Consider the following 25,502-nt stretch of genomic DNA (forward strand, 5'->3'; position numbering starts at 1 on the left):
ATTTTTAAAGAATTATTCCTCAATTGTGACGTAAGTTGCTCTACACAGTTTCTCTGTGATTGTGATTGGTCTGACGCTGTAAACTCCTCCCCTGTCTCAAGAGCGCACACGTATCCAGGCTGAAATTCACTCGCTTAACTTAGCGTGTTGTAATCTAGATTTGTAGGTGTAAGGTGAAGCCTGCTAACGGAGATAAATCCAGGATATAATTATCAACTTGGTAGTACAGGCCCTTAAAGTTTACAGTGGAGATGAAAACAAACTTTCGAGTTACAATTTCATCCTTTTACATATCAGCCAATGATCTTGGGTTTATTGATCTATGAGGCCTACATTATGTCGAGCATCAGCTGTAATATACTATCTGTCCACATTTCCATTAAATCTGTTCTTCCTTCCATCCTCAAATAACCTGTCCTGCTCACCCGGAGCCTAAAAGTTTCCCTAGAGCGACGGTGGATCAACTCCCAATCCCTGTGACCATTCCCAAATGAAAAACCTCAGTTCAGACTTAAAAGTGAACAACAGCAACCACCGAGCTGGCTGGGTGAGACCATTACTGCACCGAGCACTCTGGCGCGCTGGTAAATATGTATATTCGGAGCGTGTGAAAAAGCTGAGCCGCAGCAGACCCACCAACCGGAGCATATGGGCCGACCATGTGTTACTTAATGAGAGATTTACTCACACAGACTACTAAATGTGTGGCTCGTTTAAGCAGCCACGGCAGAGGATTGTTTGCGTGTGTTGCGTGAAACTGGAGTCTTGAAAGGAGAGAAAAAGCGAGGGGGTGTCGATCCCGGTTCAACTGCTCACTCTGACCTTTTCAACTTACAAACCAGAGCTAAAAAAGTTTGCAACTGGAGGAAGATATGAAATGAAGACACTTTACTGAACTAAGAGACGTGTGTGTGTGTGTGTGTGTTACAGGGTGTGTCTGAGTGTCTCATATTCACTAAAACAAATGTATTCCTTATAATGCTGCGAGTTGTAGGTTTCATCCCAACCACACACTTTCTCCAAACTGCTCAGACCCGTTCCTGGACACCGTCTCTCTCTTTTCATGAGTATATCTGGGTGGGTCACCCACTCGCTGTGGGTCAGATATTGTTTCTGTTTATTATGTTGATTGCTCACTATGGCTGTGATTATAAATGTGTCCGCACTGTTTGCTCTTTTTTCTACCTCACCCTGAACGTTTGGCTTGGATTCACTGCTCTGGCTTTTGAGCTTCAGTTGTGGCTTCCTGAAATGTTGGAATATAGTTGAGTAAATAAATAGACCCAACCTCTACAGGCCCACGATAACAGAACGTTTTAATTCAAAGGCCTGTGGATGGTTTTAAGTATTAAATCTAATAAAAACACAGAGCAACTCTGACATTCATTGATTAGCAGCAGGAACAGTTTTAGGTAATGACGGAGCAGCAGTGAGTGTGAAACTGGCCTTTTATCAGAAAAGATGCATTCAAGTCCATCTTTAACCCACTCTATCCACACTAGCATTGCATGCGGACTGAAAGCTATGCTAGCAACAGTTTTTAAGACACTCGTGATTTTTAAGAGCCTTCAGCTGATGAATGTAGCAAAAACTTAAAAAGAAAAATTCATTTCTGTGCATTATTTTGTCTTTTCAGGTACTGGTGTAACCTTAAAGTTACAGCAAATTTCATTTTACAGGTGAAAAATGTTGTCACTTGTTATTAGCAGCCTTTTACTTTGAAAGTTAAAGCTACTTCCTCCATCCATCTTTTGCAGATACTTGTCTATAAGAGGTCATGACCCAGAGCAAAAAGTAAAAAGTACAAATGCATTCACTCAAACAGTAATGTTGTGGGATGGGGCGCTGCAAACACACCAAAAACAGCTTTTAGGTAAATATTGTAGGTAATTCTATCATTTTGCTGATAAATTAAATAATAAAAATGCAAAAATGTCTGTAATTACAAAGTAAGATTTAATAAATGACAGCGGTGACAAGTAACTAAGTACAAATACTTTGTTACTGTACTTAAGTAGTTTTTCTGCTATCAGTACTTTACTTGAGCATTTATTTTTTTTACATTTCTTTTTACTTTTAATCTTTACTTTTTAAAACAAATATCTGTACTTTCTACTCGTTACATTGTAAAGATCTTCAAAGATTACGTCACTATGTAAAAAGACGCACAATTTGAGTCATTTGAGCTTTTTTCCTCTCATACAGGTTCTTTAGTTTTATGGTTAACATTTTTAAAGTTTTTAAGCATCATCCATCTATTACAGTCAAAGCTGCTCTAGGTTTCATTGAGTATTTGCATTTTCTTTTCTTGAAACATTTTATTTACAAATAATATTTATTATAAGGGCTAAATTCTGGTGTTCAAAGGTAACATATTGAACTTGTTTAACAAGATTTGTTTTACTTTTAGTAGTATGTGCTTTTTTCTTTCTTTCTTTTTTTTTTTTAACTTTTATTCAAATAAGGGAGCAACTTTAATACTTTTACTAGAGTCATTTTTTTATTCAAGGATCTATACTTTTGTGACCTCTGATAAATGTAAAGAATGGAGGGTTAAAAAAGGTTCTTGACAGTCTTAGTTTATATTTAAATTTTCTGTTAAAAATCGTTCTAATACGTGTTTATTACCTGTTCTCTGATGTCAGTAATAATGGGGGGGTCAGAAAAACGCAACTAAAGAATGACCAGCGTTTGAAGTCTGAAAAACAAAAAAACACGAAGATTTATCTCATTGTAACGTCATAAAACGCCTTCCCGGTGACATTCTAGTGAAGCTGCGCGTGAAAGACTGAAAGTTGGCTGAAGTTGGTGTCGGAGCAGAAAGAAGGAGAGGGAGGGAGACACCAAGTTTTTTTGCCTGAAAGTTTGTGCAAGCTTTCACTTTCTAGGCGGGGTTACAGCAGCATGGACTGACTGAGACAAACGGGACGGAGGGCGAATGCAATGCGGCTCTTTAGCGAGACATCCAACTCCAATAAGCTCCGCGACCGTCCCGTGTAACCGCAGCAGGCCAGCATGTACTCTCCCTACTGCCTCACACAGGTAAACGCTGCTCTGCTGCTCCTCCATTCTCTCTCTGTCTGTCTGTCTGTCTGTCTGTCTGTCACACCGGCCGCTGCTTTACGTCAGTAGTGCTTATTTTATTATTGTTAATCCACCGACTGGGTCTCCTTCTTCTTCTTCTTCTTCTTCTTCTTCTCCTTCGTGCGTTTCATGCTCGACTTTTCAAAGTGCTCTCATGGTGTTGTAGAAAATGGCGCTGCGACTTTATTGCATATAAAGTGAAGCAGAGAATCAGCACGAGCGGATGGTTGGCTTTTCCACGAGCCTTTTTTCTCCCCTGTGCTGTGCGCGCGGCCAACAAAGTTTGCTGGACTGCGTGCGCGTGTGCGCGCATGCATCCGCAGACATTATTTCCGACCAAGAAGGAAGCACGTGTGCTCACCTTGTCTTTTATTCTCTATTTTTCCAACTTAAGGTGACCAACATTATTTTATTCTGAAACTTTTTGCAAGCATCCGGGCTGTTTATAGTCAGCTCTTATTTTATGTTAAATGTGTTTGCTGTTTGCTTTGAAAAATACTTTTTCTGTCTATGTTTTTGGCCTTTGTTTTATAATACAGGGGACACATATTTTAAAATATGATCATCAAACAATTGTTAAACCTTCATTAATAATTCTTTTCTGTATTTTCTACACTGTCCACCTATAAATAATATCTAAGTGAAGTGAAATTTCATATTTGAGTCAGAATGTTCTCACCAAATGTGAGTATTAGCAACTAATCCTCTATTTCCAGGAATATTGCAGCGTTGGGATTTTTTTTCTTCAAATTTCTATTTTATGACCAGTTTGATTTTGTAATTTACAGTTGCATTTTATAATTTTCCTGTAGAAATTGTGAACTATGCACATAATTATAAAGTGAAATTTGTATGTGGGAGACCTCAGCAGCCTCTGTTTTAGATTTTGAAGGTTTATTCTTTTGTGAAACCACCGGTTGCAGTGTTTGTAAATGAGCTGCAGCTCTAAACTCCCATAAAACCCAACTTGTTTATCCTTTATTGACTTTGTCTGACAGCGGACCGGTTTGAAGTCTAATTGGTCCCTGGTTTTTACAGCAGCTTTATTAAAAAAGGCTCGTCCCTGCTGTCACTCGGCCTGAGACGGAGCTGCTACCAGAGCCTGAGAGGATGGACCCGAGCCTCGTGTCTGGTTTCCATTTGGAAACTTCAGCAGCGAGGATCTCAACGTCAGCCGACACCAGAGACTGAGAGGGAGAGAAGCTTTTATTATTGCGCCTCTTTAATTCTTAATTTTATTGAGGAGGCTATTAAACGGCCACTCGGTGCGTTGATTAAAAGAAGCAGAGGGTTTGTGGCATAGACGGCGAATTAGGATCATCTCACACTACAGAGTAGGATTTATGTTGTTATTTTTGCATGTAACATCCATTACAAAAAATACATCAACTTTAAAACATGCATTTTATTGATTTTAATCAAAAAATATTGTAACCTTCCACTGTAAAAGCAATTTGCATATATTTATCTTCTCAAACATACATACTTTTTTAGTGTCTTTGTCATAATTATGTGTTAAATGTTGATCAGGATCACCTGTAAAATCTCCTTTTTTTGCCCCAAACACAATATTAGGATCAGGATTTACAGGCAGTGTTCAGGGTTTCGTTAAAAAATGTACTAACTTCATATCCTGGGATTAAAATGACTTAGTGACGTCAACAGAATCCTTGGTGCTTAAGGCTATAAAACTCCTTTTTGCAGTATTTGCACAAATGTGAAGTTTCTCTTTGACAAACTGTAAAAGAAGGAAAAGGGTTGGACACAAAGGCTTTGACTGTAATTCCTTTACTGTAGTGCAGGATGTCGTCGCTGTCTTGAATTGATAAATGTCACAAAAGTGATGATGGACAAATGGTTTTTTACTTCAGGCTGGTGTGTGTGCTCCATTAGTGTCATGTGGGAAACCTTTAAACTGAATTTATTTTGGGGGTTTTTCATTGAAAGCTCCTCAAACACAAAGATGGAATAATTTTTTGGGGAAATTATAGCAAGAAAATGAGAATTTTTTTAATTTAAGGTCTCAGCAAAAATTGAACTTTTACAGATTTGAAGTTACAGTATTGAACCAAAAGTTGAAAACAAAATAAATTAAACTAGATTTCTTGTGTTCGAACTTATAAGATGATCATTTGGTGGAATTATTCTTGTTTTTTTTTTGACAGAAATTAAACAATTTATATTGCTCTTTGTTTATTATCCTATATTTGTAATCATACTGCTTACAATTAATGACGTGTGTAGAATAAGGACAGACTGCATTAGAGCTGTTGTTAGCAAACAGGACAATAACAGCTGACCGACCCCCATGAAATGTACACATTATGACCACAATAACAATTCATTTCAGTGCAAACGTCTCCTCTTTGCAACTCTAAGATAACAGTAATATGTGTGCACTGTATGTTGACTGTGAACAGATAAAAATATTAATAAGAATAATAAGCTTGGTCACAAAAACAAAGCTCCACGTGTGACGGCGAGAAAACGAGTGAAAATGAATGAGCAACAGCTTTTATCGCAGTTTTTTTTTTTTTTTTTTTTTTTATAATATGTGAAACTAATTCCAGTGCACTCGCCGTGAAAGTAAAATGTGTGTGTGTTCAAATGGCAGCTTTACGTGTTTACAGTGTTGACCTTCACAATGGATCCTTTGGAAGATGTTTATATTTATCTGCAGAAAGCGACTAAAACAAACCCTCAGGACTGACCATCAAACCAACGCGTTCAGCTCCATAAATGCTCTATAAGTGCACGTGCTGTGCTTCTCACTCACTGACATGTGGCTTAAACAAAGCACTGTGCAGATTTCTTAATATTTCTGATCTCGCGTGTAAAAACATCTTTCCACACACACACACACACACACACACACACACTTAACCCCATCCTGTCTGTAAATAATCCAGCTTTGACCTCAGATATAGCAACAGTTGTGCACAAATAATTAACTGTGATCAACACCTTGAAGTGTGTAACAGTGAGTGGAGTGGGTTTTCTGTGTGACTCTACGTTTAGTTTAAAAACATTTCAGTGTCGGTCAGAGGGGCTTTTTAAATGCATAGAGATGAAACTAGGCTAAGGGAAAGCACGACTGCTCCGCTTTAAGTTCAGGTTTTTTTAACGTACACACACACACTCATTATAGTGAGATACATTTTCCATTTGCTCTTGTTTGATGGGTTTTCTTTTCCCGATGTGTCGCTCGTTTCCAAAGGCAGCTGGGTGGCCCCGCTCGGCCTCGTCTCGTCTCGCTCACTGTTGTGTTCACGATCACCATCTCTCTGCAGCTCCATGTGTTGTCACGTTTTTAACTTATTCCTTCCCTCTGCCCCCCCCCCCTCTTCCTATGCCCGCCTGGACGCTGACCCCATGCTCCTCCTCGCCTTCCTAACACCCTCTCAGTATTACCCTACTCACCTTCTAAACAATGCATTAGTGGTAAGTCCTGTTTAGTCCCTATTTATTCAGCACTAGGTGTGTGTGCGTGTGTGTGTGTGTGTGTGTGTGCGTGTGTGTGCGTGTGTGTGTGTCCTTTGCTGTTTGTACTTGAGAAAAAATTATTTTTATTTTTTGGTGATATTTCTGCAGCAGGCCCAGGCTGTGACAGTCATCATTTAATACTGTATTTTTCAAACATGTGAATACTTTCTCTAGAATTGTTATTAATTAGAACAGAGGCTCTAAATTTGTCGGTCGGGACCAAAAAGTGTCAAACTACATTTTTGCACGCATTAAAAATACATAAATGCAAAGACTTTGTTTAGTTTTTTTTTAACCATATTATCCAGACTATATATGTCGCACGGGTTTATCTGTTGTTTTGCAAGAAATGTAATATCTTCCTGGAAAAATCCACAGCTAAGTCGCTCTGGGGTATAAGTCTCATGTCTGGATGTTAAAATGCTCCTCATCACTGCTCCATGTCTGCATATCAGTTGATTTAAAGCAGGGGTGCACGCACACTTTTTTTGGCTCGTAAGCTACATTTGACCACAGACAGCTCTTCACGATCTACTGTGTTTGTAGAAAGTAAATCATTCGATTTTAATATTTACACTAATACAATTATTATTATATAATTACTATAATTTTTTGTATAATATTGAGGCAAGGCAAATTTATTTGTATAGCATATTTCATACACAAGGCAATTCAATGTGCTTTACATGAATAAAAAGTGCAACAGGAAACATTTAACAGCAAAATCAATAAGAGCATGAAATCAGCAGTAAAAACATTAAAAATCTTTGAACTTGGATTTAAAAATGTATACATGTAATGCTGACTTCCACTTCTTTGTATTAAAATACAAAAATAATAGTGAAACAGAAACACTTAAAAACTGAGTTTGATTAAAATATATTTTTAAAAAATACAATGGAAAAAATATTTTGAAAATGCAAAGCATCAAACACAGCTGCTCATTTCATCAAAGACCCACAATAAAAATCCCATTTATTGGTGGCAGTCAGTAGCACACAGTGTTTCAGTATTTGTAGATCACTTTGTTCAGAAGAACTTCCATGGTTTCCACGTGTAGGTTGTTCTGAAGATGCTGATAATAAATGTACCTGGTCGAGTCCGTGTGTGAGCAGCTTCAGGGCTGGAGGCGGATTTTCTTCTAATGATTATTAGAGGTTGTAAATGAACACATTGGTGCGCTAGCGCCCCCTCACACTGAGGTCAAAAGCTGAATTGTTAGTTTTCATTTCTGGTATACATTACTGTGTGATCAACACAAAATGCCTCCGATTGACGTATTGTGCACCCCTGATTTAAAGCTTTTTATGCTAATTGTTTACTGTAATCAGGATGCTGCTAACCTGCTAAGCTAAGTGTCCGTCAACATTACTTTATCTGGTCAATGCTAAAGTCCAATTCTCTTCTTTCGCCGCTGAGCTCAATCAAACGTAAGCTAACTTAACGTGGTGGTTTGGATATTTCATAGTTATCATATTATTTTCATAAATCTAATGTAAACAGGCATTGACATGGTTCACCGCCAAGTTAGAAGTCACAATGTTTTTACTTTTAGATTTATAGATTTTTCGCTCCTTAGTATAAGTCACTTCCTCAATTTTAAATGAAATAATAAGGACCCACTCGCCTGGAAACTAATTCAGAGCATTTCCTACTTAATTCTGAGGACACTGTACACTTGTTTTTCCATTTGTTCTTGTGTTAAGGCATTCACTACTAGCCATTTTCAGAACAGCTACCCCCCTCACTGTCAGCCATTTTAGAGCATTTGGGCTGATTTTTAAAGACCCACAGAATATTTTGTACTATGATAATCTGAAATCTGAAACCAGATTTTGAAAGATTAAAGTCTCTACTTTCTATCAAATAAAATGTTTATAGCTTGTTTTGTTCTTCTTTAATCAGCAGTTGAATAGAGGAAAGTTTCACACAAATCACCATTTTGTGACAGAAAGCTGAGAAAAATGGCTTTTTCTGAAAAAACCTGTCAGTGAATTTGAAGCATTTTTTTTTTTTTTGGTTTAGGGACACCTAAAGGGCCTTTAGGGAAGGTTCAGGCCAGGGTTATTATCTGTGTGTTAACATGACTCAGCTGTTCAAAAGTGCAAAGAGTAATGCAGTCATCATGTATTAAAACATGACAAATTGTACACATGAACACACATTTGATGATATAATGATGAATATAATAATTGCCATAACAAACCTCAGTCAAAAAACACAATTGACTTCAAAAGACGTCATTGGCAGTCAACGTTACTAAACCAAGGAAGTCTGTAGATGTCATTGAGTTAAGACACAAGTTTTGGCTTTCAATGAAAAGGCAGTAAAGTGAAATTGTCTAAACTCTTTTAACCTCCACACCATCCGTCTGCTAAAAAAGCCACTTTTATTTCTATTTGTTACCTGTGAAGTCAAAAATGTTTTAACATTAGCTGTTTCCAGAGCAGTACTTGCAGTGTGTAAAAAACATTGCGAGGGGTGCAGCAGACAAAGTTAGGGTCACCATCAATTAAGGCACCTCCCCCTGCCCCCCCCCCGTCTTTTTACTCCATCCATCGTCAGTAGTCGTGATTGTTGCCTCCCAGCCTGTGGCGGCTTTTTATCAGCGCTGTGTCTCTCGTAAAAGGATGTATGATGTTTTCCTTCCATCTCCACCAGGCCTTATCAGTGCAACGTGCTTTCACTGAAAACACTGCAGCATTGTCTGATTAATGCCATTAATGTCTGGACTTTTCAAAGTGTAACTTTACATTTAAACATATTTGGTAAACCACCTCCCTTTCTTCTCCCATGGCCTGGAATCTGAGTTGAAGCAGCTGCTGAGAGAATTCAAATGTGACGGTGATGGAATAAAGTTGTGCGTGTGTGAATAGCTGTACAATTTTATTTGTATTATTTAGTCCATGTGATATTAACCGTGCAGACTATGATCAGGTTTAAAGCTTCTCCCATTATCACTGCATCTGCTACTGTAGATCGGATTTTACTTATGGGGCAACTTCCTGTTGGATAAATGAGGTATTATTTAGCCAGTGGTGAATATCTAGCCACAGTTCTTACAAGGCTTTACTTCATTTATGAAAGACTCAAAGTGAGTCTCATACAAATTTCTCAAAGTCTGTTTGACCTAATAATCCTATTTATTACACAGGAAGTTGAGTTCAATTCAACTTTATTTATATTGCGCTAATTACAACAAAAGTAATCTCAAAGCGCTAAATAAAAAAGGGAAAAACCCAATAAAACCACATGCACCCATAACCAGGGAGTAGCATCAGACCTTTATTGTTTCCCTCTTGGTTATTGTCATGGCACTTTGCAACTATTGTAGTTCCTTTCAAACTCCATCTTTGAAGCATTGCATGGCTGATTTGAGCTCCATCATTTATGGTCATTCTATTATTGCTCTGCTCTGGTCCATCCACTGGAAAAAGTACATTTTGTTGCTATTGGAAGCTCATGATTGGTAACGTCTCCCCTATCCAAGAGGTTTAACTTTAATGTGTAAGTTGCATGTTCTCTTGGAGCCTAAGCATTGTTTACGTTCACAGTTCTTAAAGTTGTATTCAAGACTTAATGTTGAAGAACCAAATGAAATCCTTTTTCACTGGAAGGAATGCCCTGAACCAAACTCAACGGATTTGTTTCACTTTGAATCTTGAAAAGTCGTTTTTTTTGCTCGTCTTGTGCATCATCGGTAATCGAGGTAATCGGGGAAAATGAGGTGAAGGTTTTTGTGTCCCTTTCTGTTCACCTCATGTTGGACTTACGACCTGTTTTAGTTGCAACACAGATAACGGTGAAGAGATTGGATTGTTTACATCAAGGCTGTTATGTTGAGCTCATGTTGGTTTGATGAGAAAAATCTAAACATTAGAAAGAACTGCAGGTCCAGACCCTACAGTTTCAGCTTTGTGTCCTTTTAAAGCTCCTGCTTTTTCTACTCCGTGTGGGGAAACGTCTTTTGGTCTTAATTGGATTTATTAAATCCTCACTTTGATCTCTGCCTCTCTGTAAAAAAACTGAAACACCAAAAAACCAGTGAAAATATCTTGAAGCTTAGCAGTGACTCAGCGTCCAGTAAAGCTCTCAGTCTTGGGCCTTGAATGGGAGAATGAGCTCATCGTGCGTTTGATTGACACGTAGTGCTGATCTATTGTGATCTCCTGCTGCCCAGTTTGTGCGTGTGCGTATGTAATCAGATCCGCCTGATTGGCTGCTCGTTTTGTGTCCCAGTGCTAGAGGCTTTCCCCTCTTCACGGGATACGCTGCCCTGAACGCTGTGTTCCACTAACCGGCTGCAGTCAGTTACAGGCCAATGTATGACTTAAAAACTGATATTTACACAGGTTAGTCATCTATTTATATATATATATATTACCATAAGATATGTCTAAATTCACTGAATGCCACTTCAAAATTGTGGCGTGGTTAGGTTGCTGCTAAGTAGTGATAGACCGATTCTTCGGCCGACTGATATATCGGCCGATTTCTGCGTTTTTTTTGTATTGGCATCGGCTGATGTGGGCTGCTGTGTTCGCCGATCCGTTTCACATCACCTTTGTTAATTTCAATAAATGTGCCTGTTTTAGAAATTGAGACTCATACCATTTGTTACCATCGTGTAATTTTTATGACGTAAATTGAGGGAGCAAAAGTAGTATCAGCTGAAGAAAACTGGCAATTGGCTAAGGCTGATGGGGAAAAAAATCTATATCTGTCTATCCCTAGTGCTGAGGGTGTTCCAATCCCATATTTCAATGGGATGTCAGTCCGATTTGAACAAAAAAAGAGCATCAAACTATATTGGCCTGCATCTAAAATCACAGATATATATTGTTTTTATTTGATTTATTGAGGTCATTTTTCATGATCTTCTAATTTTTATTTAATTGTAGAATATTATGTTTAAGGTTAAAATATCTGTAACCCCTTGGTTAATAATAAATGGGTCAGTGTTTCTCAGACTTAAGTCATTCAATTATAATAATTGTCATTAAAATGTCTTAAATCAATTTTTCAAAAGTCTTACATTTTAACACAAGAGTATGATTTTATGTAATTAGTTTTTTGTGACGTGGTTGCTGCAGGACTCGATGCAGATACGCGTCATGCTTGTAGCAACGTTCAACAACATGGGGAAATGGAAACGAAGATTTTTCTTAACGGCTTTTATTTTTTGTATATTTGTTTTATATATTTTTGTAGTCATATTGTGTGTTTTTGGAGTGATTTTGTTTATTTTAGTCTGTATTTTTGTGTCTTTTACTGACATTTTGTATATTTTTGTGTGTTTACTTTGGGGGCCGCCAGTTACACGTCTACACTAAACACTAGGGTTGGGTGATATGAACCAAAACTCATATTTTTATATTTTTTCCCAAAATGACGATATAAATCTCAATAATTTAATTCAATAAAGTCCTACCAGGAGGACAATTCTGGGTTAAATTTGCAGATGCAAAATACCACACAGACACTTTTATTAACAAACAGCGGAACAACATGTGCCACGTTTTCTCCTATACAGGGACAGCACGTGTGAGTGAGTTCTGTAGTGTAGCTTGTTTAGATGAAGGTCTGGGTTAGGACGCTCTCAGTAATCCATCTAACTGTTAATGCTGTTCTAAAAGCAGTGACTTCTAAAACCAGTGTTTTGATACAAAATAAGCTATAAAAAATATGTATATTGATATAGGCGATATTGTATTTTTCTGAATTGTCAAAAGGGAAAACTCAATATCTTGAACCCTATGTCATGATGTGGCGTTTCTTCCCCCAATTGTGTTTACTGTGTGTGAAGTTGGTCTTAAATTTATTTTCAAATGTTAATAAAAAGTCTTAAAACGTCTTGAATTACATCTGACTGAAGCTGTAGGAACCCTGCTTACTGTTGCTGAATGTTATTCTCTATTTGATCAATATCACTTGATCAAGCCTTTTCCTTTATGATTTGTGCTGATATTATATCGGATCAATGTCACCAATACTCAAGGTTACAATATCGGTATCATATTGGGAGTGAAAAGTTGTATCAGGACGTCCTTAGTCTCTGCACATTGTTAACTTTCTTCTTTTTTTAAATTTTACTATGTAAATGCTGCCAAATATTGCAGTTATAAAGTTTATCACTGTACACAATTATAGCCTCGGTTAGCTTAGATTGGCACAAATATTACGTCTGCTAATCAGCCGTTCAGACCAAATTCCCCATTCAATTCTGATAAATGACGTCTCGATTCGATTACAAACTGATTTTTGGTTATTGCAGATTATTGAGCTTCATTTTAACATGAGTCAGCTCTTGAATTATTTGACTTCTCTATTGAGTGACACCTCACAGTACCTTTATTATTGTATAGTGTAATTGAAATAACCAAATTAGGAGGACTTGCCTGGTTTATATTGAAATTTTGTAAAATGGAAATAATCGATTGACAACTGTATTCCTAAATTATCAACACTTGACAGAAAAACATTGTTTTTGGTCCCAAATGTCAAACATCTGTCCCAGAAACTTCCATCATGGAATACACAACTGTGTGGTTTGCCTGTGGTTGCTCAGGTATCCTCCCGCTATTGAAATTAAGATCTGCACTGCAAATCTTTTGCATATGGAGTAAAATCACTTTTTCTTTCTATACTGATTTGGGGTCTGCTGCCCATATTGGATCAAATCCACTTTCCTGTATTTATTTATTCTTGTCCAAGTCATATCCACAGGGGGAGAAATCCATCTACTAATGCAACTGTGATTTACAAATGTAAGTTTGAATGTTCAATGAACTTTGCCATTTGTGCACAATAATTTTGTGCCTAGTTAAAAGTAAAGCTTGTATTTCTGCAGTGATGACTTGAAGTGGATGAAGAAGAGTTATAAAATAATCAACCTATTTGTGTTTTACTAATGTGGCCACAGTGCATGCTGTTTCTATATCTGTGTGAATTCCTCATCATGAATTGTCTGTATCAGCTGGAGACTGGCGGCCACCGTGCGTCAGCAGAAGCAGATGTATGTCAAATTTTAATTTTTTCTCATTGTTTCGCAAAGACGTCCGGGGCTCTCTTTGGTGTTGGAGACAAAGACGAGATGAGCGCGTTTTGGCAGGGAGCGATATAGATTTTGAATTAAGTAGCATGTCGTTTCTTTTTTTTTTTAATTTTTTATCTGGGCCTGCATGCAGAGAGAGGCGGGACCAACTGTGCCTCATTCAGTATCAGCACAGCTGTCTCAGCATCCGTGGAGAATGGATTCCTCCTGCTAGTGCCACGGGAGGTTCTCGCCAAGAAGAATGGGAGGATATCCAGTGTGTGTGCTGGTGGTTTGAAAGGAAAGCCAGGAGTGAGAGAGGAGATGGGAAGGCAAATATGCTGGTGTGTCTGCTCACACACATGCCTCTGTGTGTGTGTGTGTGTGTGTGTGTGTGTGTGTGTTGTCTCCACCAGCCTCACTTTTCCTTCGCTCATGTCACCTCTGGCATGGATTAATCTTTGGCACAACCTTGGCGCTGCCCGCGGCCCTTGTGCGGTTCTGCGGTGGCAGATATATTGTGCAGTTGCCATGGCGACTGCACACACACACATGCATGGGTGCTAAATTACATAATTGGGCCAGAATATGCAGAAAAAGGCCGAACACTTGGTGTAGGATACGAGCAGAGTGGACAGTGTGCCTCCTCCAGAGATGCATCGCTGAATATTTGTGAGCTTTGTCACGGTTGTAGTTTTTACACGTCGTACAGCGCATTCTTTCCTTTCGATTTCGAGTCGTAAATCTTAAATCCAAACAGTGCTGCCATTGTGTGGTGGTTTGGGAAACCACTGTGTCGACGGAACTGACTGGGCGGCTGAGAGGGAAAAGGTGTTTGCAGCGGTAAAAATGTGTGGACTGCTGGAATAAAATGGAAAAAAAAAAAGAACAAAACGGTGCCATATTTTTGTCCCGAGGTTCCTCTTCCTCTGGGTCTGCAGGTTCACCCTGATGGGCCTTAAATCATTAAACGTGACCTGTCAACATCGGCTGTTATTCAGACAGATGTGAGTGTAATACTTGACATTAGTTAGTGGTTTGTAAATGGCCACTCGAACCTCATTACAAACTGCTTATTAAATTAACTCACGAGGAGCTTCTGTTCTAATATCTCCTCGTAAAACTTCTCCCCCTCCAAAAAAAAAAAAAATAAATAAGATGACCTCTTTTAACATGACCTATTCAGAGGTGGGCAACTGTTACAGTGGGGGGCCAAAAAACAATGATTGACTGATGTAGGGGCCACATTATTAACATTTGTGTTAGCATTTAGAATAATGACCAGTTTGAGCATCAACACAATAAAGAGCAAAGGTTAATATTGTCTTTTAATGTGTTTTATTTTGTTTATTTTCATGTCATTTTGTGGGTTTATTGGTTGTTTTCTGAGTCATATTGTCTGCATTTGTTGTCATTTTCCTGTGTGTTTGTAAATTCCTCTGCATGTTGTTTAAGTAGTTCCTATTTTGTGTTTTTTGTGTCATTTTGTGTATTTACTTTTGGTGGTCGCACAAAATGATATCATGGTGTTTCCACGTCTGACCTCGTCCTTTGTACCAGTTTAATGGTTGCAGCAATAAAATCTCAAATAATAAAATATGTCCTAATATATTTTTGTTTCAATAAATATTTTACAATATATATTTTCATATTTAGGAAAGCACATCTGTTAGTTACCATGTCACATTAGGGACCATGATGTCGTGCACATGTAGGCTACCGTAAGTCTGCGGACCGCGCTTGGAGACGTGGATAAAGTCATAAGGAGATGCAAAGCGTTGTACACCTCGCAGCGTTTTGTTTGTTTTCAGCCGATGAGAACGAAGTGAGAAATGCTTCTGAGCGAGCTTTGTTCATGCGTGGATTAAATGTGAACGTCTGCCAGTATCAACACGCCGAGCGAACATTGACAGTAATTCATTCTGCGCTCATTTTTTATTTTTTATTTATTTTTTTGAACGAGTAACGTTTCCGCAAAAGACAATCGGGATGATATTAAATTTCTTTTGTGTCCACAGAATGTGGAAAATAAAGGCCTCGAGATTGAGAGCAAGCCAAACTGGGAGCCTGCAGAATCCACTGTATGGTGTCAGCACAGGTCACCAGGACTAGATGGAGGGTTGTTGTCGTGGATCATTGACAGCCCACTCAAGGTCATTTCAGTGTGGACAGTCTGAGCATGTTATTTGGCCGGTCTGTCTGACCTACATCTCACTGCACAGGCTAAATATGTACAGTAGACGCTCATTACATAGCTTCCAGATTAATGTGGATGAAATCTGAGTGCCGTTATCCCTTTGTGGGTTTCACTGTTGCTTTTTATTGCACAGACTTCCGTGGGCCGACTTTCCATCTCTCTCATTCTCTCGAGCATTCAAAGCTTGTCCAAAACATTCAAATCAACTATAGAAACAGCAGATGCGGGCATTTACACAAACACATTATCATCTTGTGAATGAGACGGGAGTCAGAGCCGCGTTTGTTTTCCTCATTCACAAACAAGCCTCATCTGTGTTTCGCTGCATCGAGCGTCTCATTGAATGACACCCGGTTTATAGGAGCTGTTTTGTTGTTTTGTACTGCTTCACGTGTACACACCTGCACGTATTAAATTACACTTCTTCATTCTTTCAGAATAAAACGTTACATTAATTACGTTAATCAGGAAGGAGTGTGGGAACTGCTTTTTAACACACCTGATCTTTGTATATTATATATAAAACAGAAAGATATGAATGTACTATTTGTGTAAGAATAAAAACAATGTATTCATTGTGACATTTTAACCCACTGTGATCGCTGTTGGCAATAACTTTTATTTACAAAAATTTCAGATAATGATTCACACAGAAACTCTTTTTTGGAGTCTTAATAATAATTTAAGCAGCTTAATGAACTGTGGTTTTAAATAACAGGAAACAATAGTTTTAGCTGGGTGTGCTAGCATAATGCTAAGTCGAGGCCCGTCGGCCAATTCTGGCTGCCAGAGCATCAAGTCACGCACAAAAAAATAACTTTTTGTAAAAATGGACTTGTTATAGATTTTAGATAGCACCATAAAATAATAGAATATCTCATTCACATCCCAATGGGGATAGAGATGCCGTCAGGCGCAAATCTACCATTGGTACCAATTTAGGTTGAATGTCTTACACGAGGACATTTCAACACAGTAACTGGTATTACATCATAGGACAACTTGTATAAAATCTGCTGTGTTGAAATTCCACCAATGTCCATTAAAAATGCCTGGAACATTCTGAGAAATGAGTTTGAAAGCGTGTTGCATGTGTACACAATAGAGCAAAGACCCCTCAATGACCCAGTCCCATTTAAGAAGTAATCTGTCCTCTAAGTCTAGGTCCAACCCAAGGGTTTGTCCCCATTGTCGGCAAAAATCGATAACAGAATTAGTCACCGACACATGTAATAGTCGACAATTGTCGGTTACGTCATCACCATCTTTTTGAAGCTGTGGACGGAACTGAAGATTGTTTTTGATGAGGAGTGGCTCATCTCACCTTCTATCTTTGCTCAGAGCTGTATGCACGTTACACCCTCAAGTTAGCCAAGAATGGCCCTAAAAATCTTGTTCCACGGGCCAAAGTTGCCCCTTTGTCAACAACTTATTATTCTCTATAGCGCTGACCGGGAGCCCCGCGCTGCCGCCGCCCCTCACACACACACACACTCACACACACAGACATACACACACAGATGCTGCTTGTCACAGCTGCCGTGGGATGTCCCAATACAACTTTTTCACTTCCGATACGATTCCGATATTGCAGCCTTGAGTATTGACCGATACCGATCTGATGCAATATCAGCACAAATCATTCATACTTAGTTATTTTGTAGTGTAGAATGTTAGAAAAGACTTGATCAAGTGATGTTAATCAAACAGAGAACAATAGTCAACACATTTTAACCTTCAACATAATATCTACAGTATCCTATAATTGAATAAATATAATATATATCGGAAATTTTAGCTGCAGTCTGATTAAAATCTGATTTTCATTTTGTGGCTGGTATCGGACCGATATCAATATCGTATCGGGACACCCCTATGTGCAGTGGCTCACCGCTTCCAGACCAGATACCCACTGACACACCGACTGGGCTAAAAGCTAAAGCTAATGACTTCATAAAAAACTTAATATTAAAGAGTAAAAACACTATTGCTTTTCACGTGCTTTTTTTTTTTGTAAATAATTGCATTATAAATTTGGAAATAAATGAATTGCATACAATAACACTAATAAAGTGACCCACATGCACAAATAAATTCTATAAAATATCAGCCCACAAAAAATAGCTCTGAGTCAGCAGCTATTGTAGCTTTTTAAATAAATGTAAATGTTATTACAGAAGCACGTTCTAGTGTTGATGGATTAAGTTTAACTTGTGTTTGTAAGGAACCTTTTTACACTTTATGTTGGTAAAAGTTTTATTTATTTTTTATTGTTTTATTTATTATCATTTTTATAGTTATACCAGAAATTATCGGGATACATTTTTTGTCCATATTTCCCATCCATGGGAGCATTTCACCCTTGACACAATAAAAAAGCTTACCTGTCCCAAGCCTTATTTAAATGATTGTAGCAACATAGAGCAAATTGTACAATTTATCATCCGATTAGTCGATTAATCGTTTCAATAATCGATGAGGAGTCGTTGTTTGCAGCCCTACTGAGCTTCTTCTTTGAGCTCCTCTCGTCTACACACAGGGACTACATCTACAATCCAATGCAAATAAACTGCCTTTGACGCTGTAATTTGTAGTTTTAGCCGTGTTTACACAAGAACAAATTAGTATTAGCTTGATACTAACCCAGGTGGATGAAAACTAAGCTAAGCTAACTGAACGGCGAGAATTGCCGTGTGCTGTTAGCTCTTTTAAGTGTTTGGTCTGTATTTTAGTTTTAAATTTATTTATTTTTTAAACTACTACCAATCTTATTACATATATTTTTAAATGTGTTTTAGACCTATGCTAAGCTTTGCTTTAATTACAGGGCTGCAGTATCCATTACCACTTACTCATTATTATTATTTTTAATTAATAATGACATGTAGAAAAATAAAATAAAATATATAGATATACAATATTTTAACATCAATTTTAGCAGTTAATATGCAGGCATGCACATCATTAAAATACTCACATGTAAATATTCAAGATACTAATGTTATCTATTGTATTCTGTTTTACATTACAAATGCTTTTGATTCCATTAATTTATTACCAGATAGAAACATAATTTTTTTATGTTGCCTTAGGCCGTTTAGAGGTAAAGTTATTGATTAGCTTGATTGCAAACCATATTTCCCAAGGCTTGCTGTAATTATTATGCAGTATTACGTCATGCTTTAACAGCCATAAAGCCAAGCTCGGTTGATGCTGTGGAGAAACAGGAGTTTTTTCCTTAACTTCAGCTATTCAACTGCTAATATTATGATCCAGGCTGTGATTTCATCCATGATTTAAACTTCTATATGTGAGATCTACTTTTCCTTGGCTGTGCCAAGAACACGGCTTAAAGGTTGTGATTAGGCCCTAAAGGCATTTATTGGGTTAATGTTGAAGGGAAAGTCTTTTCCTGTCTTAAGAGCGGGTGGAGGAAGGTTGACGCTCGGAGGCTTATGAACCCACAAGTCAAACAGTAATGAAAACAGTTGTGACCTGATTTCAAGAGCTGGGGAAAAAAAGAAGGCGTATAAAAAGGAAGGAGGACTTTGAGATAAAGACAAAAAGTCCCTATAGTTGATGAAGCGCTAAGCTTTTCCATGTGTCTTCTTTCCTTCTTCTTGACTTTTCTTGCCCGTGTCCTACCTTTCCTCTCCGGTTCTGTCTGCGTATCTACTTTAACCACACGGTCCAGCGAGGAATAGCTGTCACCCCAGGGAACAAAGAGCTAGAGCCTGCTCTCTGGAGCAGGAAGCTGGCTCAGGGCCAGGGGTGGAAAATCTATACTCGGTTGCATAATATAACATATCTTTACCTCGGATGAACTGTGGGGTGGCCTGGCAGCTGTGAGCAAACAGAGCTGGAGGGTGGGAGTTTGTGTGTTAACCGACCCTTGTTTGTGTGCTTGTGTTCATGTGCAGTAGTTTTTTTCTGGGCTTATCACTACTTTTCTTCTGCTGCTTGTTTTCAATGCTATTGAGCAGAAAGCCTTGATAGTAGTGGTGGTGGTGGTAGGTATACCAAATGAGGTCTGATGGAGGCTCGCTGTTGCACTCAAACACAACACTGCGGCTTCTCCTTTTGGACCAGTGACGACCATCCCAACTGCAGCTGCAGCACACAGGGCGAGAGGAATTCACATGTAAACTTTCTGCTCTGTTTAGGCTCAGTGAAATAGCTCCGGGATTAGTGTGCGTTACATGGAAAGTTGTATATTTAACTGGAAAATTCGGCGCAGGATGAGGATTTTATGTCACTGCTAAAAAGTAAAACACAGATGGGCTTGATTTAATGCTCACCCTGTGAGTTCACAGAGCAGGAGGATGGTCTCGGCTCTTCAAACACTCGTTGCAGCAGCTTGTGCGTTTTTATTCATTTACCCGTTATTAAGATGTCTATCTAGTTGAGGTAAGCTTTGAGTGGCATTCTTACAGGAGCCCTTTTGTGGTATGGTCGCCTGCGAGCATTAGAGAGGAAACGGCCGTGCTTGTCACTCCCTCTTGTTTTGTGGCTTTCAGTAATATGAAGGGACTCCCAGAGCCGTCGAGTCATCTGACATCTCAAGCTGTTGTCAGCATGCTGAGGTGTTCATACTCTGGAATAAAGAGCAATCATCTTCATCAACTCTGGCGGCGAGGAGATCCACCAGAGTCTCACATCAAATTCTGCACATTTAATCCATCTATCTTCTTCATCTGCACACCTGGATGCAAACGTGTCCAAGTCAGAGTCAGAGTTAGGATCCTGAAGAGTTAGGATTCCGAAGGGAACCACAAATTGACTGTAAATTGCGGCCTGGCTTTGGAGATTTATGGTGAAAGTGAATGGGGATGGTGTGGGTGGGCGTGCAGAGGTGCACATAATGGTGCATAAATTTACTTTAATGCAAAGGTCTTGAGAAGGGGACAACACTAAAGTGCAAACATTTTTCTTTCCATTTAAAGAAAGAGTAGAGAAGAGAAGCGTTGTAAATCCAGTCGACTGGGAACCATTCCTCCTTTTTCTTTTCTTTTTCTCTTTTCTTACCAGCGTAATTTGTTTGATTTGCTTTCTATCAATCAGTGCAGGATATGTTTAAACCAGCTTGAAGTATATTTGAAAAAGCTTCTTTTATAGTTGTGTCTGTTTGTATTCTCCTCTTACTTTCCTTGGAAGCACGCCGTGATTAAAACGGACGATATAGGCGTATTATATTTCCTAGGGGATTGAAAGGAATGCAAACGCATCAGAACCATATTATACTAGTTAGGAGCGGTGCACACTGCCAAGCCTGTGGATACAGACGAGAGTAGATGCAGTTACTGCGAAAGAGTCCCACAAAGAGCCCATACCCCTCAGCAGCGCAGAGGATATCTGACACTCTCGGACTGTATTTGACATTTAGTCAAACACACAAAGCACAAATCCTTCAGTTGCATTAACAAGACTCATTTGAAAAACGGTCATTTTAAAAAATTAAAAATGTATTAAAAAGAGGTTGCCCTGCGTGTATGCGTGCACCGCAGAGCCCGTGTGGCAGCTTTGTGGCGAGCGAAGCATGTTGCTGGTGGGACTCTGGCGTGCACAATCCCTCCTCTGTTAAAACAATGCGGCAGTTGTCCTCGCTAACCTAATTACTCCCTCCAGGGGGAGAAAGGCAGCAGCACCAAATCCCATAGTTAGGAGCTCTGATCTGCAAGAAAAGGCCTCATTCATTTCACTCCTTCCTTCCACCACACACACACACACACACACACACACACACACACACACACTTTCTCTTTTTCACTACCATTGGGTTTGGCCTGGGTGAAGTTACTCATGCCCAAATATCAAGATGTTTCTTGAGACATGCGTCGTTTAGAAAGCTTATGATGTTTTTTTATTTTTTAAATTACTGTCAGTTCTGGATTTAAAGTGATGTAAAGACAGACAAGGGCCGTTATACAGTCTGAGAAAGATACACCGCCAATCAGACGCAACACTGAATATCACTTTACATTTCAAATGCCACATTTTATTATCTGATACACCTGCAGCTCAGTTAGAGAGGCCAGGAAACATGTTGTTCCTATAAAAGTGATGAGGATCCCTTTGCTGTCTTCCTTCAGCTATTAATCCTTTTTAATATTTGCATAACAGTGATGGAAAAATTAGATTTAGTAAAAAACAATTTATTGATGTTAGTTGATGTATTACCATAATTATATTAATATTTTTTAAAGATTTAAAAAGCAAAAATTGTTTTTTCAAAATGTCTTTTTTAAATTTTTCTTTTTTGTTAAATAAAATTAAAAAAAATCTAAATCTCTTGCATTCCGTCTTTCTGATGAAAAAATGATTTGAAACACAAACAGTTTTTTTAAATGTTCATGTAAAAATGTAAAAATGTAAGCATGTCCTAAAACATTTTTTGTTGCCACTGCCAAACATTTGTTCATTATTCAGGCAGTTGTAACCAGTTGTTGCTGCTGTATTGAACAATATAAACAAACAGATATTCCTTCTCAATGTGACCCACTTAATTATCTGATTCTCAGCACTATCAAAATGTTTGGTCAAAAATTATTTATTTGGACACAATTATCTTTTATTTGCTTCCAAATGGTCTGGTTTCAAGATATTGAGCATAATTAGAAATCAGAACAAAAACCAAGGTAAATATGTTATAAAAGTAAAAACTAAACAGATTCAAATCTAAAAGCTGTATTTTAAACTTGGTTAAACTATCCTGCAGCTATGAATCAATTATTATTAGTATTATAAATATCTAAACAGCCTTTAAAATCATGTTTTTGATAGCATTTAAAAAAAAAAAAGATGCTCTTATCGTGAATCTTTAATTTATTACATTGTTGATTTGTTAATGTATAACTAAGTCTATAGATAAGACTTTGTAGTCTTTTCTGATATTTTTCAAATTAAAGGAAGCATCTAGTGTGTGTAAACAACAGACTAGTATATGTTAATAAAAGCCATAAATTGCTTTAGTCTTTGTTAATATTTTAACATAACCTTTGTATTTGTATTGGCACAACTCGTGGTCTTTTACTGCTGCATGTCGTTACTTATATTTGCATTAGTAAAAGATCTTCAGGTTGCAGAGGGGGAAATGGATACGTGTGTGTGTGGAGATATTCTGGAAAAAAGTAAGACTTGTTAAAATCTTTACTTTCTACAATCCAAGCAGTTTGGCTCTGTTGTATTTTTTGGTCTTTGTGTATTTGCCTGTCCTCTCTCAGGAAGATTAGGGCAGTCGCTGTGTGGAGGCTTGGAAAGTAAAGCCCTTAAGTTTGTATTTGGAGGTTTTTGTCATCCTGTGTTGTTGGTTCAGGCCCTTGTGTTTCAGGCGTATTTGTTTTCCCGCGGAGAAAAAAAGAAACTGCATTGATTGCTGCCGTCATCGCGATTTGATTTGCAAGAAGGAGCCTGTTTAAAAAAAACATCTTAAAATGACTTTTTTTTGGTGTTTTTTCATTTTCAGAAAGTAGAAGGACTTTGTGGGTCTGTGTGTGCAGTAGTTACACATGTCCTGCTGTTCCCAGGGCATCACAATGACATGGTTTCCTTCGTACAAGCTTCTTTCTCCTGCTTTGTGTTTGTGTGCACGTGTGTCACTGTTAAACTCATTTGCACTTGACACTTGCCCATGCCAGAAGTGGAAGCTTTGCTTTAACAGCATTAGCAGAGCTCTCCCTTCATCACTGTTATTTTATTGCATGTCTTTGTTCATTGATTAGACAGTAGGAAGCTGCTGTTACTTTAATCATCTTTGCACAGTGTGTTCTCTACCCTCTAATATTGAATTACACTATTCTGTTTATAACCACTGCCTTCCTTTTTAATAGACCCATCTTTCAGTGGTCGTCTGAACTTGAGCCCTGCACAGCAGAAAAGCTCCCACCAGTGCAGGCCTAGAGAGTGTGCTCGTCTCCTTATGTAAAAGTGTGTAACTTTTTGACTCTATTCATTGTCTGTTAAAGAGATTCTAGCGTTTCAATCAATCCAAATCAATTGCATGCTCAGTAAACACCTGTTTGGCTGTGGAGTAATGATAAAACTCTGGTTTAGCTATTTTAACGATATGTTAGCTAGCACGGGAGATTCAAACATTTTCTAGGTATCCTCACCGGGCCTGTTCAAAAGCCATTTACACGACAAAAACCTATTTGAAAATAGTTTCCACATGTCTCACTCCTTTAGGCTGTTAGATTGATGTTGTTGACTCTGTTGTGACCCAAATGTTTCTCTTTCCTTTAAGATTTATGGGACTTTTGTACCACGAGCTACAATCCTCAAGTTCAGTGTTTCTCAAACTGTTCTATCTAAAGACACAAACACAAGAATTTGGTGAAACGCTTTCCCCTAAAACAGGTAATAATGTGTGCGTCTACACGAAAAGCCAGAAAATGTTGTAGTAAACATTAGGGGCCTATATGTGGTGCTGTAACACTGCCACAGAAATACACCAAAACAGGGAAGAAGACACACAGAAAGGCAGCATCTCTTTGCTAGCATGTCTGGATTAGGAGTGGAGGTTTTTTTTTTATTTATTTGTTCACAATGAGAACCACCAGATGATTTTAAGGCTGTGCTGCAGTTCCTGCATGACACTGGAACGTACGAGAGGATCTAGTTGTTACAGTAAAGACCAGTGGAGGACAGTGTTACGCCTTGTGGCGTCCACTCTGCCGTAAATACAGAAGAAGAAGACACCTGAGGATGCTCATAAAACTCATGTTACAAAAACACAGGACAGAGGTGGGGCTATTGCGTCACTGTTTGTAAGATGTAAAGGATAAAAAACGTAACCGTTTACTTTAAAACCCGTCTCCGTGTGGACGTGGCTTAACTGGGATCTAGAGTATGAATACTATCTGTTAAGATGTAGTAAATCTGGAACCCTTATTGGTAAAGCTCCCACTCCAGACTCACTGGTTTATAATTGGAGGAAGCAGAAAATAAAATGTATCTTTGTTGCACACCTGATTATAAGACATCAACAATATAGAATAATTAGCACTGCATTCAATTCTGAATTCATTAAAACACTGAGTCCCTAACATTTACATAGTAACTACAACACTGCTTTCTGCTGACCTGCCACTAGGGGGGAAATTCAAAAAACGCTTATGGTCGTTACTCTTGAAGCAGTAAGACACGCCCACTCAGGCAGCCAGTCAATGCTGGCAGTGACAGAGCGATGTCTTCTCAACTACTACACACAATGCACAAGCATTAGCACACACACACACACACACACACACACAGCCCCACAGATGCTATATTACTCACAAACAGTCCCTGATCTACTCAGAACACCAACTCTCACACACACACACACACACACACACACACACACACACACACACACACACTTTAAGACACACACAGCAGTAAGACGTACATGCACGTTTGCACACACGCAGAGACAGACGGGAATACACACACTGTGTGTCTATACACACACACATAGCTTGATGAACCCTCTGATTAGACCAGAATCTGATCAGTGACAGTTGGTGACGCACGATGGTCTCTAGAATCTGTCTCAGCCAATAGCAAAATGAAATTGTAATAGCTGACGTTCAACCCTTAGAGGGCAGTGACTCTGACATTTTACAACTAAATACTTTTACTAAAATGTTAAAAAGTGGGACTAGGATCAATCAGCAGCACTATTTAATACTTAAATACATATTATTCAGGTTTGGGGTTTAGTTACTC

General features: G+C 38.4%; 1 protein-coding gene across 1 annotated transcript in view; it reads left to right on the plus strand.

Moving 5' to 3' along the window:
• The first annotated feature begins 2,785 nt into the window (after positions 1 to 2,785).
• nfixb (nuclear factor I/Xb) overlaps positions 2,786 to 25,502 on the plus strand; it is a 163,290-nt gene continuing 140,573 nt past the window's right edge. The window contains 2 exon segments of the mRNA XM_028455212.1: positions 2,786 to 3,042; positions 15,619 to 15,753. Of these exon segments, the coding sequence (XP_028311013.1) occupies positions 3,016 to 3,042; positions 15,619 to 15,753 (162 nt within the window). The 5' untranslated portion in view covers positions 2,786 to 3,015.

The sequence above is a fragment of the Gouania willdenowi genome, chromosome 8, assembly GCF_900634775.1.
Source record: "Gouania willdenowi chromosome 8, fGouWil2.1, whole genome shotgun sequence".
In the NCBI taxonomy this organism is placed as follows: Eukaryota; Metazoa; Chordata; class Actinopteri; order Blenniiformes; family Gobiesocidae; genus Gouania; species Gouania willdenowi.